The sequence below is a fragment of the Talpa occidentalis genome, unplaced genomic scaffold (assembly GCF_014898055.3).
Source record: "Talpa occidentalis isolate TD23 unplaced genomic scaffold, MPIMG_talOcc4v2.1 talOcc4.15, whole genome shotgun sequence".
Taxonomy (NCBI): domain Eukaryota; kingdom Metazoa; phylum Chordata; class Mammalia; order Eulipotyphla; family Talpidae; genus Talpa; species Talpa occidentalis.
In genome coordinates, this window is record NW_023601543.1 from 82,125,050 (window position 1) to 82,137,811 (window position 12,762).

General features: G+C 47.2%; 1 protein-coding gene across 1 annotated transcript in view; it reads right to left on the minus strand.

Annotated features, from left to right (window-relative positions):
* BMX (BMX non-receptor tyrosine kinase) overlaps positions 1 to 12,762 on the minus strand; it is a 41,548-nt gene that overhangs the window by 9,426 nt on the left and 19,360 nt on the right. Inside the window, exons 8-14 of the mRNA XM_037512677.1 lie at positions 11,797 to 11,850; positions 9,276 to 9,330; positions 7,976 to 8,055; positions 5,494 to 5,621; positions 3,221 to 3,295; positions 2,324 to 2,495; positions 667 to 883 (exon numbers count right to left, since the gene is read on the minus strand). Coding sequence (XP_037368574.1) covers positions 667 to 883; positions 2,324 to 2,495; positions 3,221 to 3,295; positions 5,494 to 5,621; positions 7,976 to 8,055; positions 9,276 to 9,330; positions 11,797 to 11,850 — 781 coding nt within the window. The remainder of the gene's footprint in view (positions 1 to 666; positions 884 to 2,323; positions 2,496 to 3,220; positions 3,296 to 5,493; positions 5,622 to 7,975; positions 8,056 to 9,275; positions 9,331 to 11,796; positions 11,851 to 12,762) is intronic.

Genomic DNA, 12,762 nt, shown 5'->3' on the forward strand with positions numbered 1-12,762 from the left:
CCTTTGCAATTTTTAATTTTTCTGTATGAAAGTGTGCTCCCCTAAGTATTGCCACCCCAGCACCCACCCTTGTCAAACAACATGAAAGGTATCCTGCATTAAAGACAGAACCCCGTTCTAGGGCTTCCCTCTCCACCCCTAGAATCCTGTGCATTAACAGATGCAGCAGAGACTGACCAAACGCACTGGGCTGCCGTGGATGGCCTGTTTGCTGTTCAGCGAAAGAAAATCCCTCGAGATAAATACCAGCGTGTGCCAAGTAAAACACTGCTCACGCCCGCCCTGACCCAAAGACCCCATGTTTCTTTTCCTTCTGGGTCGCTTTCTTTCATTATTTCCAGGGGCGGCCTTGCGTGACTGCGTCAGCACTGTGTTAGCTCTTCCTGGAGTAAAGGCCACCTTGGGTTTAACAGTTGGGAGAAACGCTAAATTGACCGAAGTCTTTTCCTCTCTGTTTCCCTTCACGCCACAACACAGCTGCGGAGATCTCGATGGCTTCTATCTTTCTGTTCTTTCAATATTTTATTTCAAAACTGCGTCTGTTATTACAATAGTGCAAGTGGCAAATAAGCACCAAGAAGATGCCCCCCGGGCCGTCCCCCCCAATTGCCCGCGGCTGCAGGTGGAACTGTGGATGGGCTCTTTCCTGGCTTTGAACTTGCTTACCAAGTCCCGGTGTATGAACTGCTGGCTCTCCAGGAAGGCCATGCCTTCGCAAACATCGCAGCACATTTCTAAGAGCTGGGAGGGCTCGAGTCCCTTTCCGTGACTCTTCAGGTAATGAAGCAAGCAGCCATTGCTTATGTACTCAGTCACTATGTATATGGGGTATTTCTTTGAACACACGCCGTAGAATTTCACCAGCTTGGGGTGGCTCAGTTTCCTGGAAGCAACAGATGTTCAAAGTTCAGTACCGAATCTGCACACTCCATTTTCCATGTCTTGAAGAAAGAACCACCCTCAGATTTCGTTTGTGTTAACGTCCCCCTTCTACCTGAGCGGAGAAAGAGGGCAAAGCTTAGGGTCTTCTCCTGGGGACATTCGCCTTCAGAGGCAAAAATGCTGCCTCGGAGTAGGCCGTGACAACCTCAGCTGCAATTTAGCAGTTGCAGGTGCTGTGTCCAGCTCTCCTAGGGAAGCAAGGGGCTGGTGCCTCGGAAATCCTGTCTAGTGTCATGTGGGATCCACAACTTCCTTGACTGATTCAGAGAGTGCAACACCCCAAGAGTGTTGCTTCCATTTTTAAGCATGTAACTTTCACGTCTAGTATGTCATTCTGGAAAAAAAAAAAAAAAAAAACCCACGTACTCTCAGACTGTGACGAGCATAGGTAAAATGAAAACAGTTGCTATGTTAGGAAAGTCCCAGGCCAACATGGGTGGTTGGTCACTCTTCAAAGTTTGACTCAACGAGGTGACAGAGGCCGAATTATTAAAATAATTCTTTGTACTTGAGGCGCGGGGAGGGAGGGAAGAGCATGCATATGTATTGTCAAAAACTGAGGACTGTGGAGCTGAGGCCTGTCAGGGAAAAAGGGAGTCTTCATTTATCAGGGGAGGGAAAGAAGTGGGGTTGAAAGGGATTATTTAGCTGACCGAATCGAAGGTTCCAGGGAGAGGAAGGAAGTCGTGCACGCTGTGTGCTCGTTTTCAGCATGGCCTGGCTGGGCCGCCAGAGGGTCCTGCCTTGGACGTGCTCTTGTCAGGGCCGCTTAGCCCACCATGCCCTTCCCGCAGGGTCAGCAGGCCACAGGCCAAGGAGATTTGCCCACTCAGAACACATCTGTCCCTTTCTTGACCCGCCTAGGGGTGCTAGGACTCTGGAATGCCCTGTCCACCTAGTCCTGAGGCCTCTTCCAGCTTAGGACCCAAGCAGACCCTTCCTGGGTCTGTCCCTGTGACACAGAACCATGCTGCTGGCGAGCCTGCCCTAGCTGAGATCCCTAGCCGAGCAGATAGTTGTTTGTGGGAGACACGGAGGGAGCTGGAGGGGGGGCGGCGCACAAGTACTAAGTGCAGGAGCTGGATATGGGAGGAGAAAGGGGTAGGCAGGGGTTTCGTAGGGGGCTGGGGGAGCAGGTCATGAGCTCGATGCTGGTTTCTCTAAAGAGCCCTGAGAATTCTAGATTCCAGTATGACCTTTCGGGTTGTTAAAGACGAACCAGTTTTACTTACCAGTGTGTGCACAAGGCTTGTAACTTCTAAATATGTAGCTCTATGGTAGGTGGACTCTTGTGCCAGGCCTTGGCTGTTACAGACAGGCCCGGGAGCACGAAGGTCCGCCCACGGTGAGGGCTGAGCTGCGTGGCTCAGGGGAGACTTACATCATGGTCTGGGCCTCCTGGAAGAATTCATCTTCAGACATGGAGCCCTCTTTGATCATCTTGACAGCGACGTCATACTGCTCCTTCCACTTGCCCAGATGGACCACTCCAAACTGGCCACTCCCCAGCTCCTTCAACAGGGCGATCTCTTCCCTTTTCAGTTCCCAGATTCCTAACAAGGCAAGATGGACACTCTTTACCACGACGGTCGGAGGCTTTGGGGCTGTCCACTCACCAAGGGGCTCCTCTCCAATGAGGCTTTCACACTGATGACATGAAGAACAAGAATTTTTATTTAAGTTGATCACTTACAAAAACCCTGAGTCCTGAGCTCTCCTCACCTACTAGAGCACACAATAGTATCACCCAAGACAATATTGTTCCCGAAGTAGCTGCGGTTATTGCCGAGCGCGCTCAGGGGCTTTGCCAACCAGAGGCAGTCTGCAAAGACTTGCTGTCAAAATGGGCTGGATGCCCTTAGCTTGGTAAAACATCATTACATTTTACTGTAAAGCAAATTAAACTGTGATCTGGAGGGATGTCATTTTCCTAAACACACAAGGTTGAAGATGCCCCCCGCCCCCCCCACCGAGTAGCACAGGATCACAGGAAAAGACAGGCCATGCGGTTCTAGAGGCGTGGATTAGGTCGAAGAAGAGGAAAAACTTGGCAATACTTTGGCAATGCTGCACAGACCGCAGCGTTAGGTTGGGGGTACAGGAAAACGTTCGATTTCATTTTTAAGAACATGAGCAACTAATAAGAGCAGAAGGCCTTCCGGTGGAACAGGAGACCTCCTTCCTGTGTTTCTCCTGTTTTGATTAGTAAATCAACCCGATGTTTGTAAACCAAAAATGGTGGGAAACAGAGTTGAAGAACTCAAGAGCATGTGCGTACCGCTTCCCAAGGACACGGAGGTGGGAACCTTGTTGGCCTTGGTGGACACAGGATGGCGCAGTCGGGTGATCATGCCTGCAATGGGATCAGGGTCATATGGTCACATCTTAACACAGCACATTTATGACATCACAGTGGCTCCCACCCCTGCTTTGCTCTCTCCAGAGTAGCTGAAAAAGCAGAGTTCAGGATGTTGCATACAGAGGGACAACCCATTCTGATCCCCTCCATCCTGCAGTTGTATGGATTGACTTGACTAATTAACCCAATACAAATTAAAATTAAGAGTAAAGCCAAACATCAAAAAAGTAAAACACTTTATGTGATTTAATTAACGTCTTATTGAAGTTACTCAAGAGAATCTTTTCATATAAATTTTTTTCCTCACCTTTATTTTGCTATCTCATTAATGGCCTATATTTAAATGGGTACACACACAGCGTGTCTATTTGACAAAAAATCCAAACAGTACATTGAGTACAAAATAAACACTAAATCACTTGAATTTTTAAAAAATTAAAACTATTACAAAATTGGGCCTCCCTGGTGGCGCAAGGGGTTAAGACGCAGCCTATGAAGCTGTCCGCAGCCACTGCAGCATGAGTTCGATCCCCGACCGGCCAGGGAGCTACCCACATGGCGCAGCTAGACCTCTCCTATCTCACCCGCTGCTCCCCTCAGCAGTGTCTTTGGTCCATCTGCCTGTTCTGCTCCCCGCTCTGGCTCTGGTGAATCCTCTCACCCTCCCGCGCTTCTGGCCTGTACCCCAGTTCATGTATAAATAAATAAATCTTTAAAAAAAAGAAGGAAAATGAAAGGCAGGTCTAAGGCCAATGTGTATGGGATAGGGTCAGAGAGCTGCATCCATTTGATACTGAGCCCACAATTTTCACTGTTGGAAATGCACCCAGTCACTGCCCGTAGCAGTGATCTAGAAAAGACGTTCAGAGGGGGCTCATTTTTATTATTTTTCCCTAACTTTATCGAGCAGTTACATGTGACATATGTAACTTTAAGGTGAACAACGTGATGATCTGATCCACGTATATACTGTGAAATGATGACCACACCAAGGTTACTGAATTCTCCGTCAGAGAGAATTACTGCACACGTGCTCACCAGTCCATTAGGCAAAATTTAAAAAGATTAATGTCACTCAGTGTTGGTGAGGATGAGGGAAATGGCTGTTGGCAGGAGTAAAGATTTCTTTTTCTTTTTTCTCTTTTTCTCCAAAGATTCATCCATTTATGCATACAAGAGCTGAGGTGCAGGCCAGAGATGCGGGGGGGGGGGGTGAAAAGATTCACCAGAGACAGAGTGGGGAGCAGAACAGGCAGATCTACTGAAACACACTGCTGAGGGGGGCAGCGGGCAAGACAGGAGAGGTCTGCCGCGCCATGTGGGTTTCTCCCTGGCCGGCCGGGGATAGAACTCGTGCTGCAGAGGCTGTGGACTCCCTCATAGTGCAGTGCTTAACCCCTTGCGCCACCAGGGAGGCCCGGGACTATAAATTTCTGAAAAGCACTTGACACTGTCTAAATTTTAAAAGTTCTTTACCTTTGTCTCAAATTCCACTTGTAGGGACTTTCGCTACAGAGACACTGAGATGGGTGCACACAGAGCTACGTGTGCAGGACTGTACACGGGAACAGGGGTGAGGAGGGGAAAATCCTGGGCGCGATCCAGCTGCTCACCAATGGAGGGCTCGGGAACACATGTGGGTAACCGCGCAGCAGAATGCTACGGCGCTGGTAAATAGACCACAGTGAGCTTGTATTTGCATGCGAAGGCCTCTGAGACATGCTGGGTAAAGACAGCAAGCCCAAGAGTATTATATGTAGAATGACCTCACCTCTATAAAAATAAACTAGACACATATATGGTGTATATATAATGAGTAATGAGTATTAGTACAGCATAGAAAAAAAAGATACCAACTTGTCCCTGGAGGTTATCCCTCCAATGACGTACATTTCTATAATGTTTAAATTTTCCAATCAACTTACTTTTATAGACATTAAAAAAAACCCACAAATGCTTTTATAAAGAGAATCTCTACTTCTGAGTGACTCGACTGCATTCTGCCTGCTGTTATGGAGTGTTTAATGTTAGGTTCCAGGAAATGTGGGTGGAAAAGCACAGCCAGCATAGGCCTGGAGAGCATTTTCCCCCTTTCATGGTTGCCTGTGTAATTAAGACTTTAGGAGGCCCCGGAGTATCCAAGAAGATTGGTATTTATCAACAAGGACCCATAAAAGGGAAGCTGAAATTACCTGCTGAATTGTGTTGATGATAGTGAATCAGCCTGGGGATGGAATCAAAACAGTAGTTTTCTGCCAGGTACAGCTTGTTCTCGGGGTTTGTGTGCACGTGGTAATGCTTGACAGTTCCTTTTTTGTCGCTGGTCAGGAAGAAAGAATGTCACAATGTTTGAAACAATTGAGGCTTGATTAAATAATAGTGAACTTATTATTTTAGGAGCATTGACGAATTTTGGAGAGGTTAAGTCACAGAGAGTTTCTCAGTCTTGACATCCGGTGTTGTTCTGGGGTGTCCGTGACTATGGACATGACGGAGGAGGGCGTCTCTCTGAGCTCGGCGCGTCCTCCGTGCACACACACAGCTCACATGCAGCGCGCTCCCAGCACTAGGCCTGCTCCTCCCTCAGCAACTAGAAACGCTGGCATCTTCCTCTGATTACTGAGAGCCCTGCACTTCTTCAGGGTCATTATTCGGAACATGAATTCTCTTTTAGGATAATCAGAGACAGAGAAAAGTGGGCAGCAGTGCTGATTAGCCTGTGGGTGTTCTCGCCCCCCGGGATGAATAGGAGGGGGATAAGGCTGTGCTTCAACTCCTTATGTGAACTTGTACCTTTTCCACATAGAATCTGTTTTTCTGCTTTTGCTCAACTTTTAGAAGGAGTGGTGAATTAATGCCCATCGATTTAGCCTAATGAGGAATGATAAGCCTGCCTTAGAGTTTAGACCATGGGCATGATGGTCAAGGACTGAGTTGAGTTCAGTTCTACTGCTTGCTAGCGAGCTACCCAGCTGTGATGAAAATCGGATGAGATTTCCTATACATATACATGTACCTAGACACACAAATAGCTGGATAAATTTGCAGTAAGCTTGGTACATAAGTAGCTGTAATAAGTTGTTGTAATTTCAGCCTAGTTAAAACTGCAATTATAAAAAGGAGTGAGCGCACTTCTCTTTGTTACAAATGGCTAATTGGCTCTTAGTCTTGACATGAAATCCCCTCCAGCCCATTGGGGGAGTTCCATAAAAAAGCGCTTCCGTAGTCATTGACTGGAATTATTTTCATTTCCATCTTCATGTATTTGTTGATTTGTCTACCTAGTCCATTGCAAAACTGAATCCAGTGTCAAGCAGCTTGATCAGAAGGCCTCAGATTATCAGGTTTGGCTGGAGCTCAGGGCCAGAAGGTCACAGAGCTTTTGTCAGCCAGCACACCCAGACTCCCTCTGCTCTTATTCAGTGTGTGCCTAGTACGGGAGATGTGTTGGGGTGTGGCTTCTAACACCGGAACATGCCGTGTGACTGCCTAGGGGAGATCCTATTATTGCAAAATGGAGGTGAGTGCATTGTAAGAAAAATTCTCAAAATAAAATAACTTTTTTACTCCCTTAAATAGCACCGCGCAGGGCAATGCAGAAGGCCCCCAGCAGAGGGCCACTCAACCTAACCATTAAGAGAGGGTCACACACATAGGACCATTATTTTTAGAAATAGTCCTAATCAAGACTGGGCCAGAGTCTGATCCCCAAGCAGTGGGGGGATTCAGTGTCGACACAGGGATGTGGCTGAGGGAAGATGAACTTGGCTGGTGAAGGCCCAGCTTCAAACTGGTCGTTTATTAGCTTGGTATGAATAAAAACAACTTCCCTGTTTGCTTTGCAGGGTAATTAGAAGGAACAAAAGGGCAAACCAGCTGTGGGAAAGTGGCTTGTAAAACTCTGGTGGGGGATCCTGACATTGGTGCTGCTGAATGGCAGGAGGTCACTGTGGGGTCTTGTGTGCGTAAGTGTGGGGGTGGGAGCAGCAGACCAGGTAGGATGGCTTTCTCCCAACACCAATCACAATAACAGCAACTGCTCCTAGTTACTAAGTGCTGACCACAGGCCAGGCACTGATCCGACCAATACATGAATTAACTCACCTCGTCCGGAGAATTTAGTAATGTGCCCCTTTCAGAGAACAAGGTTAAGGCACAGAGGCTGAGAAACTCGCTCTGTGTCATAAAGCTCTGAAAGGCCGGGCAGGCTCGGAACCCGAACCCAGAAGTGCAACTTCAAACCAGAGCTCTTAGGCACACAAAGAAAAGAGTTCTCTAGAAACTACCCAGGCACAGTGCTACACGGATTCACCTCCTGCTAACTAGGCCTGCACTGCAGAGACTCAGTGAGAACCAGACTCGGGGTAGGTGTCTGAGCTCAGCAGGGGGCCAGGGTCAGGAGGCCAGAGGTGAGGTGCCCTTGCAATTTCTCTTTCTAGGCTTGGGAGGGAATTGGGGCAACCCTTTGCCGAGGCGTGCTGTGCACCGGGGCGCTGCTGCTGCCTTGTGGAAGCAGGGGGAAGGGCAGCTAAAATGGTCACGTTCACCGGAAATACTTCAACACAAATTCCAGAGTTGAAAGATGGTGTCTTATCCCAAAATGGGACTCACAGTGCAGACCGTTGAAAGGAGCAGGAAGGCAAGATAAAAGAAAGAATCGCAGTTCGTACTTACTTCACAGCCTTACTGAATAAGGACACTGTGTACATCCCCACCTGGCTGGAATTTCTAACCATGAACGCTCCTTCTTTTCCCTGAAAAGAAAAGACATGGGGGAGGCACTGAAAACATCATCATTCTTGAAAACTGCCTTTCCTGGCGGGTGGGAAACAGAAGAGGCCCAGCTCTCCCTTCCTCACGCGGGCTCTGCAGAGGTTTACCCTGCGAGCTTCGACTCTGCCTCTCGGGTTAGTTTTGCACTGCCTCTGATAATTTGCTCCGTGCTGTATTGATGGCAGCCGACGGTGCCCATCTTCCAGAAATAAGAATTAAAACCGCAGATTCCATCGCATGCTCTTGGAAAGTTTTTGAAAACCAAAGACAGAGAACAAGTTGTTAAAGTTCTGTGCCTCACTTGTCTGTCTCAACGACTTGTGCTAATTTTAAGCAGATCCAGAAAGAGCAGGTCATAAACTAGGAATGCGACAAAATACTGAGTGAGGTCGTCAGGTCACCACATTCTCACTAGTATCCCTCAAAGAAATAATTGGTGTTTTTATTAGGTTGAACTATATGAAAATGTCGTTTTTTCTAGGTCAAGAGTTTGCTATTGGTAATTCCATGCCAATTAGCAACACAACCAGGGAGATTTATTCTCATTACATCTGCTGTCCTCTGGTTTAGGTGCTAATGAGCAGTGACAGAGCTGAGGAGACTGTCACCCCGATGACCCCAATAACTCATCTCTGTGTTGCCCTGTATAGTTCCCTCCCACGTGGACTCTGGGCTGCCCGTGGGACTTGCTTTGGCCAACAGGACATTAGTAAACAGGGCAGACACAGAGACTCAGTAAATGTTTTTATGGAGCCGCGGGGCTTTAACCACTGCCTTGAGATCAGCATGCTGTGAGGAAGCCTAAGGGAGCCACGGGCGGGGGGGAACTATGGCACCCCCACTGTCTGCCTCAGCTGAACCCAAGCTCCCGTCCATCCGCCAGGTAAAAGCAGCCACACAAGCGGCCTAAGCGAAGCCTGCAGAAGGCGACGGGCCCAGCTGGTTGACGGAATGGTGAGAAGTCATAACCTTTGTTGTTTCAAAGCACTGAATTTGGGGGTGGCTTATTGCACAGCAATAGATAATGGAAAGCAAGGAAGTGACTGGTGTGACAGACCAGGAGCCCCGAGACCGGACAGCCAGCACTACGATGACCTGACTATCTGATCAGCAATGAGGTTTCTGTGAGAAGCGCGTTGTCCTCTGGGAATAACAATAGAAAGAGATTCTTAGAGGCAGTTTTCAAGACTGGACTGTTTACCTTTTGTCTCAGTAACTGTTCAGATTGTGCCCTGGAGATGTTGCCCGCAAACCAGCTGCAATAGGAAAGAATTCCACATTTGAGAACGAATAACTTTGAATTGCATCATTTGCCATTCACCATTCTGGGCTGGAAAAGGAGACATTGGCCTCCATCGGGGTTTCTGGCTCTCGTGAGTCACCTGAGGAACTTTACAAGATCGTAATGTTGTAACAGGGTGGTTCCCAGGAAAGGGGGAGGTTCCCTGCCCCACCCAAGAGAGGGTGGAGCTGAGCAGGAAGAGGAGAAGCAGCAGAAGAGACTAAGGAAGGAAGCAGGATGGAGCCAGGAGACCTGGAGGAGGCGCCTGGAGCCTAGAGACACGTGAAGAAACTGCGCTTGTCTTTTGGTCGTGGACGGGGTGACACAGATGTGGGTGAGACCCGTGGGGAGGTGACAATGGCAGCTTTTATCTTAATGTTGATTTTGCTCTTTTCCTTCCGGGCTTGTCTGGTTGTTTGTGACCCTTTTCTGTGGGTCCCCACTGGAAGATGCTTTAGACTTGTAGCAGGCTTTGGGGCCTTGTTCTGGGCTGATCCCATATGGATGGACTTTTACCCACGAGGGGACGGGTAACTTTGGGTGCTTCATTTAGAAACTAGACTTTTTGCCTTACCTGTATTGTTTCCTAGTTTTATTAAAGATCCTTCCCGTTAGTCTCATGTGTTTTGTGTTGATGCGGCGGATGGCAGAACCCATTTAGAATAGGCAGGTTTGCGGGGTTTGGGCTGCCCCTCTCCCTGTCCTATAACAGATTTGGCGTCCAACGAGATTTAGGACAGAGCCATCCGTGGTTAGTCAGCCCCATGGCTGCCCCTCTCCCTGTCCTATAACAATGTCATCTCGCATAGACGGATGGTGATTTAAAAGACTGGAAGCCTGAAGCCCACATAACATAATAAACCAACACTACTTCAGTTTAAAAACAGAAGAAAATACAGATTTCTGAGTCTCCACCACCCAATTCTAGTTTTGAGCCAGCACATCTGTGTTTTCAGGTGGACTGGCATTTAGGACTTGCGGCTTCCTTGAGGTGGATGAGAGCCAGAGATTAAACGAAGAAAGGCTACGCCAGCGAAAAGTCAGAGTGGACAAGGACGTTTTCAACCCTATCGTTTTAACAATCCTAGACAAGCACATGTCATAGCGTCTATTTTCCAAGCAGTTGCTTTTTTTTTTTTTTAATTATTTGCAGGAGAGCAATAGATGAACATCTAATGTTATACTGAGACAAGAGACTGAGAAAAGGAGAATATGTAAGATCCAGGTATAACCTTTAAATACTGCCCTTGTTACTAAGTTTGCCGAGAACATCACATCTTACTCTGCAGGTGAAGGTCAGCACAGCTCTTTCGCATCTGAGATCAACAGTGTCTGTGGTCTTTGGGTTTGGCCAAAACATAATGCCAAGGAAATGAACACGGTGTGAGGTGGGATTGAAAGGGAACTGCTAAGAAAAAGAAATCTTTCCCTGTTAAAGAGTCATAGACCTGGAAATGTAAAGTAAATAATAGGTTTGCTTCCTTAATAAGCATATCTAAACAAAGTCTGGCAGCCTGCTAGGCTGATTGATCCCCGAGGCCCTCCTGGAAGATCTGTATCCTGCCCCTTTTCCTGTGTCAAGAATGTATGCTAACTAACCACCTTCATCCAATGTAAAGTGGGTGTGTATAAAAGAAACCCTTTGTCTCTAGACCAGTGCTCAGACCTTATGGGACTACCCAGGTCTGAGACCTCATGCATGAGTAATAAAACTTTCCTGACCTCACCATTCCTGAAGTACCGCTGGTTCTTCCCCTGCCTGGGTAAAAGGCTGGAATTTATTTCTGCAACAGGATGGGATATGGATTTGGGGTCTTGAAAGACCCTTCTGGCTAGAAGGTAGCACGTGAGGAGGAACAGGTTCATGACTGGGAACGGGGGCATCAGAGGAGAAAATCAAGGCACGAGAGGTCTCTGGATTTGGTGGCAGTGGATCAGAAGAGGTTCTCTGTTTAGCCTCTAGATCAGCTGGAGGTCACTTCAATGAAGTGAAAAAGACCTGCGACCAGGCAGCTTGGAGGTTTGGGTCCTGGACATAACTTCCTATGCAGTAATTGTATGGCTTTGGACAAGTCACTTAGCTTCTTTGACCCTGGATATCCCAACGTGTAAATTTCAGTGAGGGCTGAAATTGCTAAGATTGAAAGTGTCCTATGGCTCTACCTTTATAGATCTGTAATAATTAGCACTTGAGATATTGATAGTTATATTACAAGTTAATATTTTATGCTAATACTACTTATATAATAAACAAAAGATTATTAGGAGAATATGATCCAGGACATCTGCTTAAGGGAAATAGAAGGAAGAGGTGATCAAGAAGAAGGAGAAAGACCTGGGAAGATGTGGCCTCCTGAGAAAATGCGAGCCTTTGGGGAGAAGCAGAACAGAAATACCCATGTGTAGTTTCAGAGGAACGCAGAAGACTTTCAACACTCACTCGTAGTAATCCAGGTTTCCTTCTTCTTCTGATGAATTTGATTCATGGAATCCCCTTAAGAAGAGAGGAAACAACATGAATACAAAAACCATCGGGAAGTAATCCAAGTGCAAGCTCAAACCCCGCGTGCTCTCATCATCCTCAGAAACACGCAGACTGTTGGCGTTCCCTTTTGCACTTGGGATGCCATCAGCAAAGCGAAGAGTCACTCAAAAACTGAGCTCTTGTGAGAAAATGGCTTTCTATAGTCAAAAGAGTAAATAAATAAATAAATAAATAAATGCATAGCCAAATACATGCAGAGGTTTGAATAAAGAGGCCGCCTCATTCTTCAAAAGTCACACAGCCCAGATCTAAGCATTCCTTGGTGCATGGGGGCAACTGATGGAGCAATAACGCACCCAGCCGGGATGGGGGCCAGGACAGGTGAGCCAGGGTTCCTCTGTGAACCAAAAGTCCAATTTCTCAGTAATTTCTGGTGTAGGAAAACATTAAAACACACCAAAGTTGAATAAATGTAAAACAAAAAATGGTTTTCAAAAAGCCTAAAATATGTCAACTACTGATTTTCTTAAGGGCAAATTATTTGGATAAAAAATATTTACAACTGGGTCTCCCCCTGGTGGCGCAGCAGTTGAGCGCTGAGCTGCGAAGCTGCCCGCAGCCTCTGCAGCGCCGGTTCGATCCCTGGCCACTGGTGAGGGTCCCACATGGCGCGCAGACCTCTCCTGCCGCCCGCTGCTCCCCTCAGCAGTGTACTTTATCATGTGCCTGTTCTGCTCCCCGTTCTGGCTCTGGTGAATTCTCTCACCCTCGTGCGCTTCTGACTGTACCCAGTGCTTGGATAAATAAATAAATAAAAATATTCACAACTTAAAAATAAATAAAAAGGAAAAAGCAGATTGAGCTCAAGCCTAGGTTAATGGCTGTTCCAGGATCTGGGCTTATTGCTTGTCTCCACAGGAC